This window comes from Fundulus heteroclitus, chromosome 22 (genome assembly GCF_011125445.2).
Source record: "Fundulus heteroclitus isolate FHET01 chromosome 22, MU-UCD_Fhet_4.1, whole genome shotgun sequence".
In the NCBI taxonomy this organism is placed as follows: domain Eukaryota; kingdom Metazoa; phylum Chordata; class Actinopteri; order Cyprinodontiformes; family Fundulidae; genus Fundulus; species Fundulus heteroclitus.
In genome coordinates, this window is record NC_046382.1 from 37,120,634 (window position 1) to 37,145,579 (window position 24,946).

The 24,946-nt window shown below is 40.9% G+C and overlaps 1 protein-coding gene across 4 annotated transcripts; it reads right to left on the reverse strand.

The window, feature by feature from the left end:
• Positions 1–1,237: 1,237 nt before the first annotated feature.
• Positions 1,238–21,057, reverse strand: LOC105933370 (homeobox protein Hox-D4b). 4 transcript variants are annotated; one of them, XM_036126292.1, is made up of 5 exons: positions 20,922–21,057; positions 20,550–20,587; positions 13,930–13,980; positions 3,701–3,938; positions 1,238–2,620 (listed from the first exon to the last, which is right to left on the reverse strand). In XM_036126292.1, exons 1-5 carry the CDS (start codon positions 21,040–21,042, stop codon positions 2,316–2,318), a joined length of 753 nt encoding a protein of 250 aa, XP_035982185.1. In that variant the 5' UTR covers positions 21,043–21,057; the 3' UTR covers positions 1,238–2,315. The 4 variants fall into 4 exon arrangements, with proteins under 4 accessions (XP_035982185.1, XP_035982187.1, XP_035982186.1 ...); XM_036126294.1 differs by lacking the exon at positions 13,930–13,980; XM_036126293.1 differs by lacking the exons at positions 20,550–20,587; positions 20,922–21,057 and adding an exon at positions 14,113–14,480.
• Positions 21,058–24,946: the final 3,889 nt, after the last annotated feature.

Genomic DNA, 24,946 nt, shown 5'->3' on the forward strand with positions numbered 1-24,946 from the left:
AGGTAACCTTTCACAGAAACACGACAGTTGGATTTTTACTGAGGATAAAAAGTGAACTCTTTACCCCAACCAGGCCAGTTTTGACATTTGGGTGCAGTGGTGTTTACTTAGGTGGCGGAGTAAAGGAAGTTGAATTCAAATGCACGCCGCACGTTTCAGATAACTAAAAATAAAAATATATTTTATACACTTCACAGTCATGCACCACTTTGTTTTGTTCTATGACGCAAAATCACGATACACCAAATTACAGTCTGTGGCTGAAACGCACGTCTTCCCCTGCTTCTCCTTTACGTTCACTTGGCTGCAGTACTGAAAGCTACCAGTCCGGGGCGCTGCTGCCTCATCACAGTCAGACTGGAGAACGAGCTGTTTTGAGCGTGGCCCCTGGGGATAGGCGCCAGACCCCCCTCCCATGACTCGGCACGGAAAAGCAGGGGCAGACAATGTATATTTTTTTTAAGTTGAAAAAGCAACAACAACAACAACAACAACAAAAACAATATATTAAAAAATCAGCGCGCCCTAAATGGCTCAGCGGTTATGACACGTTCAGATTTGTTTTCCTTCTTCCTCTTTTGCTCTGGGAGTTATTGTTGACATGTTTTAGTTTTAGCATTAGTTTCTATGACCCACCGCACATAGTCTATAATCAGGCATGAGTCAAGCATTGAATAGCTGTAGTTGTGGATGGCATTAAGCTTTCTGTGTTTCCGTCAGCCCCTTCCTGCCTCGCCGACACTCTAAACCGCTTCTGCACCGGAAAGTGCCAATTATTGTCTCTGGGCCCTCTGGTCTCCGGTCCCACTTATCAACACTCCATCAGAGGACCATGTGGACTTGCATAGATCTTTCTTTTCTTACAGACCGCCGGGGTGCCACTTAAGTGTAGCCGATCATACGAGCATCCTAAGCTTCAACGGCGAGGCCCTTCAGAGCTGGGACATTAATGGCTGAACTCCAATTAGGAATGTAACTGTGGATTTGGGAAGAGTAGCGGCTCGCATCTACTGCTTCAGATTTCTGTTCCAACAAAGATCGTGCTTCCTAAAAAGCATCACTCTTTGTTAAATAATGTGTCCGCCTTACAATATACCATTGCGGAATGAACGTTTTCATTGAAATTATTTTTGATTTATTAATTGAAGGATTTGGCAGGCTCGTCTTAGTGATCAAATGTCGCTTTCCTTCAACCCTCCAACACACACACAAGACCACACATGATGCACAAACATGATGCACAAAACACGCACATTTTGTCTCTTTATTTTTGTCGTCTAGTTTATCAAAAAACATTTGCACATATAAATCTTCCACAAGAGGGGGTTTTCAAAAAGAAGGACGTACATGAACGAACAAAGACAAACAGTCGCTTAAAGAGTAAAAAACAAAACAAAAAAAAAACAACGCTTCTAAATAATAACTGAAAATAAGTACTGGCTTACATAGGCTGTAATAGCACATTAACGTGGAATGGAAACAAGCTGTTTCTTTAAGGGAAGCAGAAATAATTTGGCTTTAATTTGAACGAATGGAATATTGTGTGTGTGTGTGTGTGTGTGTGTGTGTGTGTGTGTGTGTGTGTGTGTGTGTGTGCGTGCGTGCGTGCGCGTGCGTGTAACCCTGAGAGAATCGGTTGAATACACGCAGTTGTGCGTCACAATAGCTGGTCAAACATAGAGTCGTGCCTGTAAAAAAGCATGATCCGTTTTAATTCTGTATTCAAAGTTTTAAACAGAAAAAAAAAAGAATAATAATTCCAATATGGCTACTTTCCTGCAAACATGCTAAAACATTATTTACACAACGATCCTGCTGGTCAGCCGCTGAGCATTTTGGTCTCGTTTATTCTACCTCTTTAAGCGCCGGCTTTGCTGACCCTTTTTGAAAACGTGCACACTCATAAATTATAGGCTATTTCAACTTTTCTAGGTCGCTATCTAAAAAACCCTGTAATATATGCTTCTTTACCCTGTAAAAAATAAGAACCCTGTTTTCTCCAAAAAAAAAAAAAAAAAAAGACTCAACATCTCATATGTTGGCACCACGCTTATAGTGCGGATCGGATATTATGGTGGGGGATAATTCGTGTTTTGTATCAAAGGAGTGACAGGCCATACAACCGTTAAGGTCACTAGAATACATTCATTGATTATTCATATATGGGGCTGGAGCTTAATGCAGCCTTCTTCAAAACAATATTATCCAGAATACAAATAGTAATAAAATAACACCACAACGCTTCGTGTTGATGAGATTTTTAAAGCAGTTCAAATGTTCCCGGACAGTCAGCTTTGGAGCAACCTGGCCACATTTCAGACTGTGATCCCAGCCTTCACGCTGCTGTCGCTGTTATTATTGTTGCTGTCCGTCGCTTTCTTGTTTTTGCTCCTTCCTTTGGTGTTCGGCAGCTTGTTGTCTTTCTTCCAGCGCATGCGCCGGTTCTGGAACCACACCTTCACCTGCCGCTCGGACAGACAGAGCGCGTGGGCCACCTCTACCCGGCGGCGGCGCGTGAGGTAGCGGCTAAAGTGGAACTCCTTCTCGAGCTCGAGGACCTGCTGGCGCGTGTAGGCCGTGCGCAGCCTCTTCGGTTCCGGGCCCACGTGATTGGGATTAACTGTAAAAAAGATATAGAGTAAAAGCAACAACATTACCAACTATTGTTGTGCACATATTGTTCACGACATTTATGTAAGCAATACTTTCAATATTTATTCCAATATTTATTTTATTACATCAGTGTTTAAATATGATTTATCTAGGCAGTCCTTTTCGGACTGTATATATATATATATATATATATATATATATATATATATATATATATATATATATATATATATATATATATATATATATATATATATATATATATATATATATATATATATATATATATATATATATATATATATATATATATATATATATATATATATACAATAAGAATTCTAGTGTTATTGTTTTTTTAAGAAACATTTAGTTTATAAAAAATGTTTCTCGTTTTTTTATTTATTTGAATCTGAACTAAATGTTTATAAAAAACGTTGACGTAATATTAGATTATTACGACAGCCGCATGTGATTGGAAATGACTGTAGGAAACCATTTATTTAATACTCAGTAATAACAACAACAACAATAATTATTATTATTATTATTATTACAACAATAATAATAATAATATAAAGGTGAATATTTAACCATTATTTTCATTTCAAATCTAAATAAAAGAACTAAATAATAAAGATTTCAACAGACTCTCGTTTACTACTCTTAATCAAACTAAATCAGTGTATCTCAGCCTTATGTAAACATCACAACAGTTATCTCTTTACTCTATGTGCTCGGAGCTCATTTGTGGTTGACTGGGAAAACATCCAAAAAGGGTTTTTTTTCCCCTTCTTCTTCTTCTTCTTTTGCACTTTTAACTTGCAGCGTTTTGTCTGTCCGCATCGCTGCACATCCCCATTCACAGCGGTTAGCGCGCACGCTCTCACACGCTGTACACACACGCACTGCCTATCCGCGCTGCAGCAGGGTCATAAAACTTTATAGAGGCTGTAATTCTCGCCTGCTCTCACTGATGTCGTAAATAATTCCACAGGAGAAAAAAAAGATAGAAGATGCTCACAAATGGAAAGAAAGAAAGAAAAAAAAAAAGAAAGAAAGAAAGATTTGGTCATAGATCTCTCACCATGCGCGACGTGGACTTTCTTCATCCAGGGGTAGACGACAATGGGCGGTTTGTCCTTGCCCAGGCAGGCCGCTTTCCTCTGCACCTGAGCGGGCTTGGCGCAGGTCATCCAGGCCTGGTGGCACTGCAGGTCGCCTGCGGGGAACCTCTCCTTCTCGGGCGCGTCCGCCTCTCTGTACAGCGGGTAGGTCGCAGTGTGGTGCTGCGGCCGCTCCTCCGCATCCTCCCGGCGGTGGCCCTGCACAGAGTGTTGGTACCCGGTTTGTTGTGATGCATACGCAGGCGGAGTGGGCTGCATAGGCTGATAGCCCCCCGCGTAATTGCCACTGTCCTGGGGGTTGTTGTAATACCCCCCTTGGTCACTAAAATTACTGTAATCTTCTTCACAAGGCGGGAACTGCGGCTCGGCGTATTTACAGCTCACCACGAAGGACTCCATGATTGATTTATAGCGAGGCTAGTAGGAGAATACTAATTTTTCTTTCTATCCCCTCTCTCTGTCTCTTTTTCCCCCTCTGGCACCGGGCCATCCTGCGGCTGTCAAATAGACAGACGGGCGCGTGGGTCACGTGCCCCCTCGGCCAGCCAATGAGAGGCGGCACGTTGGGATGTTTATGTCAGACGTAATGGGCTAATTTGGAAGAAGAAAAAAAGTTCATCACGGCACAAATGAAGATTTGCAGCTTGGGAAAATGAACACAATTAGAGTTGGTGGACACTGACAAAACAAAGTATCTATCTATCTATCTATCTATCTATCTATCTATCTATCTATCTATCTATCTATCTATCTATCTATCTATCTATCTATCTATCTATCTATCTATCTATCTATCTATCTATCTATCTATCTATCCATCCATCCATCCATCCATCCATCCATCCATCCGTGGCCCCTCCCACCTTTCGGACTGTAGATTTATGACTCTTTCACCCCGCAGATGGCCCGGGCTGAAAAATTAATCTCGGCCATATTGAGGGGCCGTGGGGGCCATATTTGGCCTTGTGGCGAGTCAAAAGGGCGAACAACAAAACGTGGCCGGTCAGAAAGGTCCCAAAAATAAAAGAAATAAAAGGGATAAAAGGTTCCCAGACAGTGACTAGTAGCTGGCTTTTTGTTAGGGCCGGGGTCAGGCCGGGGTGCTGCAGGAGGGGGGGAGGAGGGGAGGGATGCACTGCTTTGCCTGAAAAAATGATGCTGGAGCAGAGAAAAATGCAACTTTCTTGAAAAAAGAAAAATGCTGCTCCATTATGCTGGACGGGAACCGATCGAAAATATATGCTAAGTCTGAGCCCTCACACGAAGAGATGGTCTCATAATAAGGATGAATGCAGATTGAAGCTATTTTCTGTTTTAAAGGGGATCAAAACTTATTATATTTGGGAATTGAGTATAAATACCGTTTTTTTTTCCCTTTTGTAGAAACTCAGGAGGATTTCATATTTGAAGTGTGGTCTGATGTTGAAGCCAATAACACCACTACTTTTCCCTAATTAAGAAAAAATAAAGAGCTTGGCAGGAGCCTAAAGGACCTCACTGAGGATGTGATGAATATGAAGGTGGAACTAATACCTTCATGAAGGTTATCTACTAATAAGTCATTAGCTCAAATGGACTTATAATGATTGCCTGATCAGATATGTATTCGCTTAGCCTCGTTTTTTATCAGCTTGAACAAATCTGTGTTTTATAGTTATAGCCTAGGGAAACATAAAAAGCTGTTTGAACCTAATCGCTATTCACACCCCTTAACATTATTTTTTTTACATTTTGTCACACAATGTCAAAGTGTTTGGTGGTTCATCTTGAAATCTATATATATATATATATATATATATATATATATATATATATATATATATATATATATATATATATATATATTAGATTTTCTTTTTCTTTTCTTTCTTTGGCAGGTGAAAGAGAATTAATCAGAAGACAAAGTGTTAAATTAGGGCTACTAATCTGACTTTTCCACTGTGGACAAAAAGCCATAATTAAAGCAGTTGAAAATGTTGCCAGAGGCCAGAAACCACGTGGAATAAGGTGGTCAGATGAGACCGAAACTGAACTTTTTGGGCTACATGACGAACCTTCAGAAAAAAACACTGCAAAATAGCCTGAGCACAGCACTTCAGAGGGGACAGGGAAGCTGGTCGGTTGCTGAAGAGATGGAAAAAGCTAAATGAAGGGCCATCCTGGAAGAAAAACCTATCAGGGGCAGCAACAGACCTAAGACTATAGGTTGGAGGTTCACCTTCCCATAGGACAGTGACCGTGAACACACAACATGCGTGATAATGTAATAATGTAGATGAAGTCATATTTTTTGTTTTAAAAAGGCCTAGTCAAAGTCCAGATCTAAATTTGATGGAGGTGGCAAGAATTAATGACCCACTTTCTGCAGATCCATCAAATCTTACTGACTAGTTTGAAACATCCCACATAACATGACAACATGTGAAAAAAGATAAAGAAATTAATTTCTTTCCTCCAAATCACTGTACGTAGGATTGAGTAAGCACAGCAACCGTGGTGGTTGCAGAACCCTGTTTTCTTTTAATGAATACTTAACTAAGTCGACCGAAATGTCACAGCAAATTAGATCTGGTGTAAAGCCATTTTTCTCGGTTAACAAACCATGTAGCTCGATTCGTATAAAGCTACGTGACAGCTCAATGTTGGTGTCACCTGACCAAAGCCTTCCTGTGCCTGACCCAACACCCGAGCAGATTTATGTCACGCTGAAGACCACCGAGTCCACGCAGACGAAAGAGAGAGAGAGCTGAGGAAGGATGAGCTCCTGTGGCCAAGCAGCAGCCCAGCCAGCGGCCGTCCCCTTTCCCTCCCCTGGTGAGGATTTTGATCGATGGCAAGTCATCGCCCATAGACTCCCCTAGAACCCAATCTGTGACCAAGGCAGCTCCACACACATTCGGTTCTACAGGGTATATATAGGCGAAGGGTCTCTTCACGGCTGGCTGCTGATGGCTGCTTGTATCGCTCCGTCGTAGAGATTTGAGATCATTTATCCTGACTGAACGGGTTTTATTGACCTACAAGACGTCCAGTGCGAGTCTGAAAACATTAAAACTACAAACCTATCCTTTGGTTTTCGATATGTTCCCGCTGTTTTAACGGCTTTGGGTGATTGATAGAGACCCGCGCCTGAAACCCCTTTGACATCAAGACCTTATTAATAGGACATGCGGCGTTAATTATGTTGGATGTGTTTAATAACTGTAAACCAGTTAGAACTCATAAATCTGTCTGCGACACAGTTGAAAAGGGATTAGATTTCAGGGGGGGGAAAGGGAAGGAAGAGCTTGTCTCCGCCACACAGAGAGGAGAAGTTGGCTATTGGCCCATGGACGCGTCTAAAAGGGCGGGCCAGGACTTCAGGAACGATTATGGCCGACCAGAGCAACAAGAATCCTGTCTGGGACTGGTTGGTTCTCTCTGGGCACCATGTGTTTGACGTTTATTGTAGTTTACAACAACACACGACGTGCTTTACTTGTTGGGGACAACTTCACTTTGATCCATTCTGCTCCTACTTGACAGATTTTACCAGGACGTTCTGGAGGTTCTACGCTGGGCAGCCCAGAAGCGCCCGCTCCTCACAGAGTTTCCTCTTTGTTCGGCTTCACCGTCACACTTCAGTCATCATCCTAAAACAGATTTCACTCTCAGACTGACCTGGGAAGGGGGCTTGAGCTTCTGGCTCCAAACCTTCTGTGAAAGAGCAGAATTCGCGGTTCCATCAGTTACAGCAGGTCATCCAGGTCCTGAGTCAGCAAAACCTCCCCAGACCATCCCATGGTTTGATGTTCTTTGTTTTCTGTAACGCTGTTGGTTTTTGTCTCAGGCAACGAGATGCACACCTTTACACACCATGCCACTTTTCTTTGGTCAGTCCACAATAGTTTTTTTTTTTTCAAAACCCATCATCAAGATGTGTTTGGTTCATGGGAGACGGGTCTTTGTGCTCTTTTTGGTCAGCGGTTGTCTTCACCTCAGAACACTCTCAAGGATGCGAGCGCGGCCTGCGGCGTTTCAGCTGTTCTACTGGGTTCCTCTGTGACCTCACCAAGGAGTCGTCCATGCCCTCCTGGAGTAATTGTTGTAGGATTTACCACTTTCATGCGTTCTCCATAGATCAGGACATAACTATATTTTATTTTCACACAGGGCCAGGTTTATTCATAGATCTTTTTTCCCCCTCAATTACTGAATCATTATTTCAAATCCGATATTTGTATTCAAGTTATGTTTGTCTAATATATACTTTTTTGATGATCTGAAAGGGTGTGCCTGAAAAGCAAAAAGAGAATAAAAAAAATGGAGCAAATACTTTTTCCTGGCTGCTAGACCTATTTTTAGTAAAAGTAAAGGAGCCAGAGCCGAATGAGAGGCGGTCCATCGCCAGAGTTGCTGGTAAACAAGCCAAAAGCTGCTGGTGGTCTTTTCCCATCTCGGCCTGCCTGGGCCTCAGTCTGGACACGAAGGGGGATCTCGTCCTCCCGAAAGGCTTTTAGCCCCGAGGCGGAAACCTAGCTTTGCATTCATGATGGTTCCCAGCTTCCATAAATGTTTACGGCTCAACATCTGTCCCGAGCTGAAAGCTCTGCGCGAGTTTTAATCAAGGCTGCTTGGATCGAAGTTTGCAAGAGCACGCTGATGATTGGTGCTGTCGGGCTGACTGTTTTGGCTTCAAAAGCCTATAGATAAAACAATCAATTACAGGGCACATGTAAAACACATGTAAATAATCACCAAAGTGTTGATTTTGAATCAATGTAGTGCTCCATTTACACGCTCTGCCATCATTTTTCACGCAGAGAACAGGGTTATTATGAATCCTGTGCACAGTTACATAATTGTCCGTGCGTATGACACGTTTTGGTCAGGATGCCTTTGGAAGTTTATGTTTCCGTTTCTTGCCTCGGGCAATTTTCTGTTCTCTGGGAGACATTTATTCTGTGGCTGTTTACGTGTCACACTAAGTTCCCATGTCTGCTTGAATAAGCAGTTGGTGAAAACTTTATCAGAACCATTTGTTGGTCCGAAGCGCAAAAAAGAGGGCTAGTGTGGCACAGAGCAGAACTCTGAGGGAAGCCCGACTACCTTCACACTAAGCAGAAGGGGAGCTAAAAAAAATCGCTACACTCATCCGTGGACATCGTTTTATGTCTAGTTAATGTTGGACAGTCATCAACTTTATTTGATACACAGAAACACCTTCTTTTTTTTTACCTATTGCGCAATTCCAACCTAAGCAAAAATGCTGAAGTTTCAGCTTGGTTAGTCATTTGGATCAATTAAAAGATCGAAAGACATCTCTTTTTGCTTTTCGATCATATTTTCACAAATGCAACAAAATTGCGAGGATTTTCCTAACCCTGCTGAGAAGGAGGTCAGCAAGTAGTTTTAACCCAACACTGGATCAGAACTCTGAGCCAGTTTGTTGCGTTAAGAGACCAGAAACCTCATCCTCTCTTCACAGGCCGCCATTTTGAACTTTGTGGCGTCCTGATCAGAACTCACAGAACCTCTTCCCCAAGGTGACGAGAGAAAGGATAAAATGATGAAATGATGCCGTGAGAACTGTGAGCGGATGGCGACGTTCAGAGCAGAGAAGCAGTGTGTTCACCAAGGATTACATTAGCCCTTTTACCTGGAGCAGTTAGCACAAGCTAACGCTAGCTACATTCAACATTCCCAAACAAACTGGTCCTGAATTAGTGCACAGTTTTAAATGAAGAGTAGGAATTTTGCAATCCAGATTTTTTTTTTTTTTTTTTTTGCCAATAAAATTGTGATTAAGTAGAGCAAACATCCGGAGCGCCTCACTGGGTCTCATCAGTCTAGGCGTGCCAGCTGGTGCCCTTAGCACACATTGGACCCATCTTGCTAAAAAGCCCCAAGACAAAAGCCATAATGTGAAAGACATTTTTTTTAAATGTGAATCCCAATTACTTGATTAGTTTTCTAGAATATGACTCACTTAGTTTTTTTTTTTGTTTTGTTTTATGGGTGAGGGGTTATGGCTCTATGTCCACAGAGGCAAAGCATTGTCTTTTTTTTTTCTGTCAGCTGCACGGCAAACAATATTTCTGTCCCATATTTTCATGTCCCCTCAATGTGGAGGTGGGCGCTGTGCAAAGTGACATGTGAATTTTATCACCTGTGCCTTCCCTCCACGGTCTTTCAGCTGTCTGCTGAGGCCTCAGTGCAGCCCGGGTTATTGTCCCCCATGCTGACCGTCGCAGCAAAGGGCACGGTGATGCGTTCAAATTCCACGGTAGCATCAACTACGCAGCAATATAAAGAAAACGGCGAGCAGAAGAAGAGAGAAACACTGACACTACTTGTTTTTAAGGAACACAGCCCCTGGTATTTTTTTTCCATACTCAGGAGCTTTGTCTCTCAGGAACAATAAAAACAGCATTAAAACCCAGGTCAGGAATCCACTTTTTCTTTCTTTTTACTTTTTTTTCCTCTCTCCTGGTTTGAGTAAATGGATCTGAGGAGGTGTGTGAGGGCCTTATGAATGTGCACGGTGCAGTCTGATGTGCATCTTGTAATTGGACAAGGGCTATTTCACTTTTTAATGAAAAAAAAATCAGGACAGATTGGTAACCTCTCGTTCAAAATGCAACTGGAAATGGACCATTCTACACAGCACAGGTTTAAAAAGCAGTTTGAGATTCAAGAAACCATTCGTCCGTGGGTGAAAAACACAGATAAAAAGCATTTTCAGTGCTTTTAGGGTCATCTCCAGATCGGCCATTGGGTTGGGGATGGAGGGGCTCACCCGGGGTGCCACTGGGCCAGCAACATATGCCAAATTAAGTTTTTTACCCCCCTTCTTCTTCTCTTTACTTTTCTTTTTTTACACAGCAGGTTTTAGAGTACGTGTTGTTCAGCCAGAAGGCATAACCACCTTTCTGCCTTTTCTTTGCAATTTTGCTCCGAGGAGGTTGATGGTTCAGATGAGAAATGAAGCTTCACTTTTCTGCAGATGCACAAATAACATATCCATTCAGCTCTGACCATTAGCGGCTTCATTTTTCAGGATTATTCCAGCCTAGATTCCCTAAATGGAGAGCGGGAGTCATTAGCGGATCGCACCTCTGAATGGAGCTGGAACTTTGGGTGGGACGCGGGCCCTCTTTGGAGACAACAACAACACCGACCGAGGGGAGCAATGTTTGGCTGTTTCAAAGAGCATTCTTCTTTAAGAATGTAGCCTAGCTGCCGTCGGGTCAGCCAGAGGGTCAGGCAGAATCGTTGACCGCTGCTTCACCGTTTCATTAGTCCTCAGACCGCTGGACAGGCCAGCGCGGGGGCGCGAGCAGGGTGCGCGGAGGGGGGCGAGGGGGGAGGGCAAGCCACGCAGAGTTCACGCGGCCTGCGGGAGCCGCGAGAGCATTGTCCCGCGCGGGTTTGGGGGATTGTTGTGCAAAAAGCAAGCTCTGGTCGGGATTAAACGGTCCAAACTGCGGCGGGTTGGAATCAAAACGTCAAATCAGACTCCGCTGATTTGACGTTTCCATGATCCCGCCATGTTCCTTTGGAAAACGGTCAAACGCTCTCCTGCGGGGAAGTGAATCACTCTCGGGGTATTGATTAACGTCACGCCATTGTTGCCGATATCCATCTCCACTCATGATTCAGACTCTGAATATTGCTGCTGCGGATCCACGCTGCTCATCGTTTATTTTTATTTTATTTTATTGCGCTCATGTAGCTTGGCGTCCAATTTGAAATGAATGTCTGCGCTTAACGCAGCCATATAGACCGCGAACGTGCGGTGCCCGAGACGCAAACAACGTGTCCTCCACCCTGGGAGAAGGTTGGAGATGAATTCACCTCTCATTAGGTAGGTAGAGAGGGGACGGAGGGGGTAGAGAGAGGGAGAAAAGCGCCATTCAGCGGTGGCTTTTCTTTCTGGGGTCGTTTCACTTTTTCATCTTAGACAGGCTGACCGCCGGCTCACCCCTCCACCCCCTGTCCGCTACCGGGTCAAAGCCGAGCTGGGTGCTGCTTTAACCCGGTTTAGACATTAACTGCGACCTCCAAGCTCCCTGGGAGCCGCGCGCGCATCAGGTGGAGCTGCGTGGGCGCACCGGCCCGACTGTAAATGAGGCACATGAAACGCTGGGGTTGGATAAAGTCATCGAAAATGACATGGATTGGATTTCACACGAAGACAGCAATAAATAAATAAATAAATAAATAAATACACGCCTTTAATTCAAACGGCTCGATCCAGTCTGTGAAGCACTTTTCTGCTGATCTTAGATAAAACGGTTGTAATCAGATACAACGGAGATAAATAAAATGAATCATCAGAAATTACATTTTGTATTTCAGTAATAATCGTCAAATGCATTACCAAGACTTATAACGAATTAGGTAGTCCGCATTTTATCCTCCGCGATTTTTAAAGGAAATTATTAATTAGAAATGAAATAGCAGCGGATCTGGTCGTCAATAACAGCGCGCTGGGTCTTGGAGATGCGCTGCGTTTGTCTGGTCGTTGTGGATTGCGCATTTCATGGGAAATAAAATAGAACTGGGAAAAACCAAACAAATGTAAAAAAAAATATAAACGCAAAAAAAAATTGAATGGACTGCTTTTGGATAAGTGGACCAATCCTCCCTTGAATTTCAATAGGAATAAATCTTTCAGAGCCGCGCTTGCGGCGAGCGTCTCGCTGTTCCGCAGCCCTGAGCGTTAAACCCTTGTCTGAAAGAAAATTATAAATAGACATTTTATTGTGACCTTTCAGAGTCATGTAAATACAGGACAGGGCTAAATTATGAGCAGCACAAGATTTTCTGCAGTTTTATTTTATTTTATTATCCCTGACTGAAGATGTTTGCAACACATCGAATGTTAGATTTTTCTTTCACACAAAATAAACCTTCTAAATGAGTTGAACGTGGTCTTAAAGCTTCTTAACAGAATTTGATTGCTTCCTAAAAAAAGTTAAAAACGAGTTAGCATGGAAAAAAAATTATGGTGCAATTTCAGTTGATTGATATTTATTTGGCTGAAGGGGAGCTGCATGAATCTAATAAATGATTTCAGCAGCAGACTGAACTACATGTGGATAGTGGTCTATGCTAACAAATAAAAGAGCAAGCAAAGCTTAAAAGAAGGCAAAACGTGTTGGTCACCATTTATTTTCCGCATATCCGGGGAGGTTTTTCCCATTGTGAATTTTTAAGAAATATTGGAGTCTTTTAGACAATACTCAGCCAAATATAAATTACGATTTACTTTTTCCCACAAAAGAAAATACATTTTGACAAAAATAAAATAAATATTTTAACGTAGCCCAACTGTGTTATTTCTGGTTCCATTTAGTGATTTGGGAATATTTCATTGTCTTTTACTTCTTGTTCTTAAGTTCTGTTTAGTGTATTTGTTCTGTAGTGCACAGCACTTTAAGATGCATCCATTTGTAAGAAAAGTTCTACATAAAAAAAAAAAAAAATTACTGATTCACTTACAATTTAGAACATATTATCCTGTCAAAATAACACACATCCTTTAAATAGAGTTTTGCTGGTCCTACAGGCGTATTAATTTCCTTTATTAAATAATAACGTTGATAAAAGACCCAGTTGTATATTCTTTAGATATAAATACAAGTTATTTAAAATACTACTACTACTACTACTACTACTACTAATATTAATAATAATAATAATACAATTATTAGAATTTCAACCTTTTTTTCTCGATAAAAAACTACAATTTCCCAAAGGACTATTTCCCATACCAGAGCGCTGTGTTTAACAGGAGTCGTGACTGCGGCTGTTTCACTGAACCGTTTCACTCTGGATTAAACTCAGTAAAACAGAAAGTCCACATCTCCGTCAGATTATCCTATTTTTCAATCTTAGACTCAACTTCTGTCTTGAATTATTTAGGACTACAGGTGGATTTCCAAACCCCTCGCTCACATCTACAGTGGCCCCCCTGGGGGGGTTCCCCCGGCCCTGGTTCAAATTCTGGGGAACACCCTCCACACACACACACACACACACACACACACACACACACACACACACACACACACACACACACACACACACACACACACACGCACGCACACATTTCAAACACCCGTCGTCCCTCCTTTTGCTGCAGTCATAACTTGATATTTGCGCCAAATATGAAAACAAATCGCGCACGTAGTAGGCTACTTACTCGCTTACTCGCCGTGTCTTGATCTCGCGTTAAAACACGATGAGTTGGCTTCTGTTAAAAAGAAAGGGGGGGAAAAAAAGAAGAAAGAAGAAAATCCTGTTTTAGAAGCAGGTCGAAGCTGATTATTAGATCCGTTCCTGCGAAGATCCAGAGTGCCGCATTCTGTTGATTTGGGACAAATACCTGCCACAGTCCCATCTGGCCGCCTGTCGGCTTTTCACTCTCTGTTATATTTTGGGGCTTGTCAAACGGCAGCAATAAAACACACTTTATTACCGTCACGTGTTCCGCCTTTTTTCCCCCTCTGCTCCCACACGGGTTCATAAATTATTAGGGCCCTACACCGAGAGCCACTTTATTCGATAATGGCGCCAAAGGAAAAAAAAAAAAAAAGGAAAAATGGGAACAGACCTTTAATCTCCTCTACAAGGGGGAGTGTGCTTTGGATAATTACCAATCTGGGGTCTTTTTTTAGTAGCAACCACTCTTCCCTTTTTCTCGCTTGCTCCGTAGTTAGTTTATCTGTAATCTTTGATACAGCTGGCTTCTCCCACTGTATGAAATTTGTGGATTGTTGTTTTTTCCCCCCCCCCTCTTTAATCAGATATTTGTGTTGCGTGAAACAGACGCTCCCCGTCGGGACCGCGTCGTTCTGCTGGAAAAGCAAGCAGAAACTGGACGCTGTTAGCATTTTTCCGGATGTGTCTGGAATGCAGTCGGCAGCATTTGTTTCCTGCTTTGATTTCCGTAAAGGGGGAGCAATAAAGCAATAAAGCAGCTCTGTAAAAACACACTGCGGCTCCGTGTGTGTGTCGCTGTGTCAAACTGGACACCGCTTTGCTTGCTTTAGAAGGGCTGTTGTGGTGGTGGTGGTGTGTGTGTGTGAGTGTGTGTGTGTGTGTGTGTGTGGGGGGGTAGTCTGTAAAAACAAGACAGGCAACAGTTGCAAACATGTTTCATTACAAAGGCCAATACCCGATGATACACCTGCTTTGGTAACACATATATTGTAACGGCGTCTGCATGCTTGTATGTTTTTTTTGTTGTTGTTGTTTTTTTTTTTTTTTTGACAATGTAGCAAATGCTCCCAAATCTTTAGCAATTGTTCGTTGGTGGCGCTAAATAAGATGGAACATTTCCACTGAATAAAAAAATGCAATTTCTACAGAATTCCAAGCGCAGAACATTCAATAAGAGTGTGATGTGGAGTGTCCGCATTGTGCGTAATTACGCACATTTCAGTGCCGAGTCCATGATGAAATGATCATGGCGCGGCAGCTGGAGGCAGCGGTTCTGTTCGGGGTGCTTTTAAGGTAAAATGGGGAGGGGGAGGGGGGGAAACCTCCCACGAACCCGGAGCTGGCCAAGCCGGATGTAAAGATGGTGCTTCAATCTGAGGCTGGACCAAATCTGCAGAGCAGCAAACCATCCTTGAGTCTAGCGCGCCATCTAGTGTTCATGAGACGCGTCGCCATGCTGAATCCCAAGGCAAGGTGTTGCTTTTTACGGACAGCTGCTGCCTCACACAACCAACTTTTTTTCTCTTACCTGAGGTGTTTGTTACATAAATATCTTCCTATATAAACACACAGCTTAATAAATTATAATTTCACCAAAAACTCTTTTTTAGCAATCAATTCTAAAAGTGGCGTGTCACACTTACATATTATGATAGATGGATATGGCTTTTCAACCAACAAAAACCCAAACTCTGTTTCTCACAAATTAGAATATGTAGGCTATTAGTCTGGAACTGACTAAAATGAATTTCTGATTCAGAAACATTACATTTTGACCTATGCAACCATGGGGAAAGCTGCTGATTGGATAGTTGACCAGCAGAATGTCCTCTTGACATTCTCTAGAACCGGGTAGGCCACAAAAGATCATTGTGAAAGAGGGGGCCTGATCACAGAGTGCTGTGCTATGGCATATATGTGGAAAGTTTAGTGGATAGAAAAAGTACCAAATAAAGAGATGCAGTAGCACCACTGATAAACACCATTTTGGGAGATTTGTGAATTCATTCAATAATTTAAGGGACCATGGAAGACCAACTGAATACAACCTGAATACAAGGCATTAGGAGAGTCTCACTTGGAGAAACGACTGGACTGTTGTGTAGTGGTCCAAACCTCTCTTTTTAGATAAAAGGAAATTTGTCAAGAGGGAGATTAGAGACTCAGAGCTGATTGCCTCTACTAAAGGTCGCTGGGTTAACGCCTCAGCAGAGCCACACGCTATCTGCCTCCATCCTGCACCATGCCGTTGCACTGGTTGTACCAAAAGGAGCACTGACCAAGTAATGAGTAGATTTATTGTTCGGAAAATCAAGCTACTTTTTTGGATTAAAAAATATCATTAGTGTAAAATTAGCAAGACTGACATAAATAAATGCTTAGATATCTCACTGTGTGTAAAGGCATTTGAAAAATACTTCTGAGAAATCTGAGAACCCTTTTTGTGTCATTTTGTGTATTTTATAGGTGTGTTTTTCAGAAATTGACAGAGGCACACTTTTTTTTTCTCTAAATCGCGGTGAAGCCCTATGACAGAAATGCACCCTGGGTAGTGAACAATGTGCTACAAATCAATAAGCTGCCACTGCTCCTTGCTTTACTGGACTGCAAAGCCCAACACCCCCAATGATGCGTACTGGTATTAACCTCTTTAAAGTTAATAGGAAATTTGTTCAAAACACATTCCTGTTTTTTCATTCATAACTTTTCCCTATTTCATGAATCAACTCTGATACCTTTATCAGCATGTAAAGAAAACACTTTTAAAAACCATCTTCTTATTCACCTTATCCCTCATGGGGTCACGACTCACGAGGGGTGCTGGCGCCTATCTCCAGCATTTCAATGGGCAAGAGGCGGGGTACACCCTGGACAGGTCACCAGTCTGTCGCAGGGCAACACAGAGACACACAGGACAAACAACCATTCACACCTAAGGACAATTTAGATAGACCAATTAACCTAACAGTCATGTTTTTGGGCTGTGGGAGGAAGCCAGAGTACCTGGAGAGAACCCACACATGCACAGGGAGAACATGCTAACTACATGCAGAAAAACCCAGGGTTGGATTTGAACCCAGAACCTTCTTGCTGCAAGGCAAAAGCACTAACCACTGCACCACCGTTTTTTTCATGTCCACTTAGTGCACTGTATGCATTTTGAAATAGGTATTTACTTTAAATGTAGTCAAACTAATAATAGCATATAATGTGTGACAACTTTAGCATAATGCAAAGTGGACGCTATTAGTACCATCTTCTAAAATTATTCAGTATAATTAATCTTGTGTCTGACTTCTTGGCTTCCTCTCTATACATGTTTCCATTTTCATCCCTCCTTCCTTCACCTCTTCATCTTGACTCCTTAGACGTCCCCCGTTTCTCCAGTCAGACCGTATATTTCAGCAAGGACAGTTTTCTTCAAAAAAAAACTTGATTATTACCTCCACTACCCTGCCTGCAGGACTTTATCAGGTATTGTACCTCAACCTTGATGATATCAAATATTTTTTTGTAACTCATTAAATTAGACATGTTGCAGATTTTCTTTATTGCCAGTGCTCCTCACAATTTCACGTTAAATATAACCAGTGGTGGATGATGTCTACTTTGATGGACAGATGCCTGAGTGCAATTTCCTCCTAAGGTGAGGTCAATACTTCTAACTTCCCTCTAGGTGACAGTGTGGAGTCACACAGAGTCTTAATGAAGTGGTCCATTTGCTAATAAACACATCCAAGAAAATAGCTTTTTCAGCTGTCTGCTGTAATGGCCACCAAGCAGGAGTCATTTGGCCCCATCAAGTCACACATCATGGGGCTGGATGTCTTCATTCAGAAGGAAATGTACGGCGTAAGACAGCTGTCAAAAAGGTGTGTACAAGATTCTTACCATTCATATTTATATTTCTGTGGCAATAAAAATACTGCGCCTGCACAAAATTCAGCTGTCATAATAAGCAAGTTAGGTATTGTTTCTATGCAAATATGAATCTAAAAGCTGTGAGTCCAAAGTCATGTGAACACAACTCTAATTTCTAAGACTACAAAGTCTCCACTGCTGTGGACACAAATTCAAGTTTGTGAGTACAAGTAGGCAAGTGTTGAAGTGACGTCGCATGGGGGTTTATTCAAATAAGAAGGGGTGGTCTCTGTAGTGAGTTTCTTGTGTGGGAGGAGTTTGTGTAAGATATGATTGGTCAGATGGACAATTTTGGGTGGGGTTTGAAAACGCCATGACGTCGTATTTCATTACTTTCTTCTCCCCACTCCTGGGGAGCTGCAGCATAGCCACCAACTATCATTAGCTAAAATGTTACATAAGGCTGATACTTTTTTAATATGATCTGTTATATTGATTTTATTAAGTTGACTTCAACTCTGCTGCCATCACACGGTGTGGCTATAAGCGTCTAGACTCACAACAAACTGTAGTCGTAAGCACACCCGTTGCTTTTGTTCACTAGCCTAGCAACCAGCCACCACGCTAAATCTGACTACTGTCTGTAAAATGTTATTACGTTGGTTTATTCCCAGACTTTAACCGCAACGCCATGGTTATGCAACTACAGTCAAAGTATAAGCCCAATGATCTTTCCCAGTCCCTTGGCTTCCCAGTTAGTGTCACGAAGTGTACTGATAATTAAGCTCTGCACACACTTTTCTCCTCTTCTATTATACCCCGTCTCATGATTTCAACAACTGTCTACTCATACCCACAAACTTAAATTTGCAATTTCTCAGGCTATATGACAGCTGAATCTTGTGTACAGTATGTTTATTGACACATGAATATGAACCTGAATGTTAGAATCGTGCACTGATCTTTTTGACAGTTGTTTTACTCCACAGTGAATCACGTAGCTATGTTGACGGATCAAAAAACCTTAATGACACGTGCTTTTTTTCTTGTCGTTATACCTGTGTCAGATGGAGTAGTCAGCTGCTTTTAGCCATGTCGATATTGAAAATTCAGTTTAAAACAAAAAATAATCAAAAATCCCCCAAAGGTTTGTAGAACAGGATTAAGAGAACATCTGAAAACAGGAAACTAACTGTCACATTAAGAAATACCTGAAGACCAGGTTTATCAGTTTTTTTATTCTATTGTTTGTAATACCGTTTATTTAATCAGAACAAACATATTTATAAAAAAATTGCATTCTATAAATGCTGAACCAGTCTTCAAAATGAGGTCCAGCCGAATCTCAGGTCTTTTCTCTATCTCACAAGTTCAGACAGCCAGGATTTACACAACACACACAAAGAAGCCTTCAGCAAACATTGTTTGTGGTTTTTCCATCTCTCCGGGATTCAAATTTATCGCTGGTCCCTTTGGTTGCATCCCTGTCTCCCCAGCTTCCTTTTGTCTCTTTGTTCCTGTCTTGCACATTGACATGCACATCTGTTTCCCTATACCTATGGGGACATAATTCCACAGAAGCGCTGCATTCTCCGGCTCATTACCTTCACCTATAACCGTCACGTGCCCAACCTTAAACGCACCATAACCCAGATTAATCCAATACCCAGCTCTCAAAAAAAAAAACAAATACCAATAGAACCCCAGTTTGGTCCTCAGATATAGGAGACTACCATAAATCAGTGTCCCACTTTATGTTTGGGTCCCCATCATGATGTAGAAGTGCACACACACACACACACACACACACACACACACACACACACACACACGCACACATTTTCTGCCGCATTGCAGTAGGCTGTAAATACTGAGTGGCAGTCGAGCTCGACTGAGCAGCACCAGTGAAATACTGTCTTTGTTTCTCTGCATCCCTCCCTCCCTCTGTTGCCCTTGTCGGGAGGGAAAAAAACGAATGCAAAACTTTAAATAAAAAAAGAGAAAGGAAAGAGGGGACAAATACTACTGCGTCTTTGTTTCTCTGAGAGTCAGGCTGGCCTCGTAAAACACAAAGTCAGTGAAAACAAAATTTAAATAAAAAAAAAAATTGGGAGAGGGAAAGCAATCCCAATCTGTCCCTGTCCATCTGTCCAAGAGCATTTTATGAATTAATCTTCTTTCCCTGTTTTTTTTCTTCTCCTGAAACAGGTCAGTAGTGATACAGTAGAAACAGAAGAAAACATGCAAAACGTCAGATAATAGATAACAATCTTTGTGCGTTCACCTTTATGAGTCGTTTTCCTTGCTAAACAGTAAAACCGAGGGTTGAAAACGTGGAACTATATGCATACACCCGCATCTTTATAAATACAGTTAAAGTGCTATGACCTCATCAACAGCTGTCAGGGCTGCACAATCCCACATTCACACACATTCATTATTCAGGGTTGAAGCATGACTTCATCTCATCTCTTTGAGCCTTCTATGTCATAGATGTTATACCATTAGATGTGGAAACGGACCAATTAACACTATAGCTAGGGCACGTTTCATCTTCAGAAGCCTTTCCAGTGTGACGCTTTAGTTACCACGAATCAGTTTGTATAACAGTTGCAAGCCAGTTTAGCACAAAGTATCTAATGTGTGATCAAAAGATGACGCATTAGATATACATTTTCAATACATACAGGAAATGATTTGCTAACAGTTAGACATAGAAATGGATTAAAGTGTCGGTACCTGATTTGATCGCCACCATGCGGGGGCTCCATCCTCTGCTGCAATCTGAGATCCAAATAACAACACAAGTCAAAACGTATGAAATATCGGAAAGAATATATGTTTTCCTCTTTTTTTTTTTGCAAAGAAACAGAAGAATTGGCACAATGGGAACAGATAAATAAACACTGGAGGGGAAGAACACACTTTAACGGCTGCTTGATAGGCTTTGGACTTCATTGTTTTATGCCAAATTAATTCAAAGTAAACACCAGCATGCTTCAAGTTTCAAACTTCAGACCGAAACAGTTAACGAACAAAGCAGCTGCCGGTGAACAGAGCTGCGAAATGTTGACGAAAAAAAACAACCAAATAAGAAAAGGAATTCTTTACCGAGCGTGGAGGCGCGCGGGCGGACGGGCGGGCGTTCAGAGGCGCATTTCTCTGCTGCCTTGAGCGCGCGACCAAAATAATTGACCGCAAGGGCAAGCGATGCACGCGCGCGCGCACACATGACCGCCGGCGACCAATTGCGGTCTGCACACGCTCGTAAAAACCGTTTTTACGAGCCGGGAGTGTGTCGGCGAGGATGTGTGCGGAATGAAAAAAGGGAGGGCCGTTGTTGTTGCTGCAGTTGAGCGAAAGTTCCACATGAATACACACATCTATCCGGGAGATCTAGACAGTTGCTGTTTTTATTAGTTTTCAGTAATGCATTTAATAAAAGGTATTCCAAACAACCCCTCAAACTGCGCACATTTAAAGGCCAAAACACAAAAATACCTCTTTAACATGACAATTTTAACCCAAAATCATGCAGTGGTGTGGGCTGGAATTCACCGGACATGAAAACAGGGTGACAGTAGCCATTCCCTCCAAGCACTGGACCTAAGCTACCTATATCTACTTTATTTTGCTCGGAAATAAGTAATCATCCTGTTTTTTTTTTTGTTTTTGTTTTTTTTTTTTTTTTTTTTTTTAGTTTATAGGCCTACCTGGAATACTTTGAACCGAAGGCCCCACCATGACTACTTTACCCATCTGCAGAGGTATTTCCTTAGCTTTACAATTATACTTTTTGTTCTAACCATACGATTAATGTATAATATTTTTAAATTGCGATGGTAAAATTGGTTACCTCCATCACACACACACACCAGACACACGCATCTATCTATCTATCTATCTATCTATCTATCTATCTATCTATCTATCTATCTATCTATCTATCTATCTATCTATCTATCTATCTATCTATCTATCTATCTATCTATCTATCTATCTATCTATCTATCTATCTATCTATCTATCTATCTATCTATCTATCTATCTATCTATCTATCTATCTATCTATCTATCTATCTATCTATCTATCTATCTATCTATCTATCTATCTATATATATATATAGCCTATTTTTCTTTTACTTTTTTTTCTTTTTTGATTTAATGGATAATTGGTTGGTGAATCGAGAGTTTACTTCATGGAGAAATGCTGTTTTTTTTTTTTTTCCATATTCTCTTACTAAACATTTCCTCCTGAAGATGGCCCAAATATCGGAATTAGACAAACACCAAAAATAAATAAATTAATTAAATAAACAAAAGAAATTCAGTAATAAATCAATAAATAAATCTCCTAGAAGACGACGTGATATTTAGATCATAGCCGAGAAGGAAGCTATCTCTGATCGTCATGTCAATCAGAGTTTGCCCCCGTACTATGGTTATCTTAACTGAGTCATATTGCTTTAAATGTGCGCAGTGTCAGTTCGTTTCGCATGTCAAACCATCACAAGGTATTTTAAGTCATCTAATCGTAACGTCCGTGAGTAAAACATGAGCATGTGGACCGGAGGAAACCGAAAAGCATATATATTAGATGCCATGCTGAAGTTTTCAGCAGCTCCTTTGGGGGATACGAATTTATCAAGTGAACTCAACAATTTTTAGATCAAACTGAACCAAACTAAAGTCTATGACCTGCTGTTATTGGTGACCATTCCAAACTTTCTCCAATCAACGTGTTTTCGTCTCGAAATAAAATAAAATGCATTACTTAAAAAACACAGCAAAACATTTAAACAGGTGTATGTTTCAAATTTATTTATGCATTAACCGGCGAATTACTGATTAGGAAAAGCTCAGAGTATCAGCTATTCGTTCATAATCATCTCCAGACGGCGTTCTAAATCCTACATTTAGTCGATTTTTAATCCTCTCTGAAAACTGTACACCTGCCTCGTGAATGCAGAGGGCTCATCACAGCATAACATTGTCGTTTTATTTTGGAGAGCACTAAAGAAATGATAACCTAATTAAGGTTACTGAAAAAAAAACAAAAAACAAAAAAAACCAAATAGCTTTACATAATGTAAAGAGCCTGTCTCACAGCAAAAATAATAACACGTTCAACCTGGACATTATGCTTTCTATTTGCCCGACTTCCAGCTATTTTTTGATAAGGTTATAGTTTATTCTTCATTTCATTTGAAAAAAATAATAATATGAATAAATTAATGCCTAGCCCTATTTTAGATCAGAAATAGATTTTACAACACTTTGTCTTCTCGATAAACACAGCGTCACTCCGAGGGTAACTAGAATACAACACTGCCCCCTCGTGGTCCCAACGTGTCCCTACATATGAATCATTTCATGTTTCGCTGCCATTCAAGGCCATTCAAGAAAACAAGAAAACGTGCCTTTACATTTTTCACCAGAAATGTGTCTAAAATCTGTTAATTTGATCATTTTGTAATAAAAAAGAGGGGATGACGTAGTAATTGTGGCTATTTTTTAAACATCTCTAAAAAATATAGAATTAAGTGTAAAACATATTCATATCGGCAAATGCCTAGTACAGGCCGAGTGTATATATATATATATATATATATATATATATATATATATATATATATATATATATATATATATATATATATATATATATATATATATATATATATATATATATATATATGGTTATTTACAAATGCGAAACAATGAGACAAATTGATTTTTTTTTAAATAAATTGCTTTAAAAATCACAAATAAATAAACAAATTCAAGAAAATATGGAAACAGAATTATTTCTTGTCGGGGGTCTCCCATAACTAGTGACTTAGCGTATAGGTTTAGCCTATATACGTTATAGTGCGCAGCAGCGGAAATTTAACACGTTCATAATGATTACACAAAAACGTTTTGTTCGTTTTTTTTTAGGGGGTGAGGGTGAACGTCATCTAGTCTATACTCTCTTCACATTGTCTGTATATACGCACAGGGAGCCAATTGGTGGGTTTTGTGTGTGTTTAAAGGCAGCGGACTCTGGTCCTGCGCTCATCTGCAGTCAGACAATGACTTTAACATTTCAGGAGACATTTAAGGCCGAAGAGCTGCAGGGAAACGTTCTCCAATAAAGCCATCTAGTCGCACTGCCTGTCTGGCCTAAATGACTTTATGGTGACTCGGTGTGTGTGTGTGTGTGTGTGTGTGTGTGTGTGTGTGTGTGTGTGTGTGTGTGTGTGTGTGTGTGTGTGTGTGTGTGTGTGTGTGTGTGTGTGTGACTGTGTGTGTGTGTGTGTGTGACTGTGTGTGACTGTGTGTGTTGAGTTGGGTTGAGGCAGAAAGTCACGTTTATTCTCCAAATGCAGCCTCGCTGCTGCTTTATGATCCTGCAGCCTTTTAGAATGGGATTATATGGCCGCCATAAACGAGGGGGATCTGGAGGCGCTGAGCTGACTTTGACAAAACAAGGGGACAGAAATGTGTCTCTCTGGGATAAAACCCAGGACCCGCACCTTAGAGCAGGGAGACACATTGACAAAATAATTTATTTATAATGAGAAACATATTAAAGAAGATTCTTGCTCACTAAAGCATGAAACGTGAGAGGCATCCTTTATTTATCAGACAATAAAAGTGATGGAAATGCGGTGAAAAGCCGATATGTGATCCGGTGCTACTGTTCATATTGGCAAGCCTAAATCAATACTAATAGCATTTTTGTTCATTCTTTGTAATTCTCCTGCAACACCACTAATAGAAACTAAAATGTAGAATGGAAGCAATATTTTTTGATTATTTGTGAGTATAGAGATTGTGAGTTGAACAGCTACACACTGAAAAAAGTAACATTTGATAAAAAAAAAAATCAAAAGAAGTCAGCACATTCAATGTACATCACTAATATTAACTAATTTGATTACTTAAATACATTTGCATGGTTCTTTTAAATATTTTCTTCAACTTCAGAGACAACAGGCAATTTCTGTCAAGTTATATTTCATTCTTCTACCGCTTCAAAATTGCATTTAAAACTTCTCAACCCAGAGACAGCTTCCTTAACATGGGATACATTTAAAACATATTTGCTCTGAAGATTCAATATGAAATAAATGGGATTAATACGTTTTAC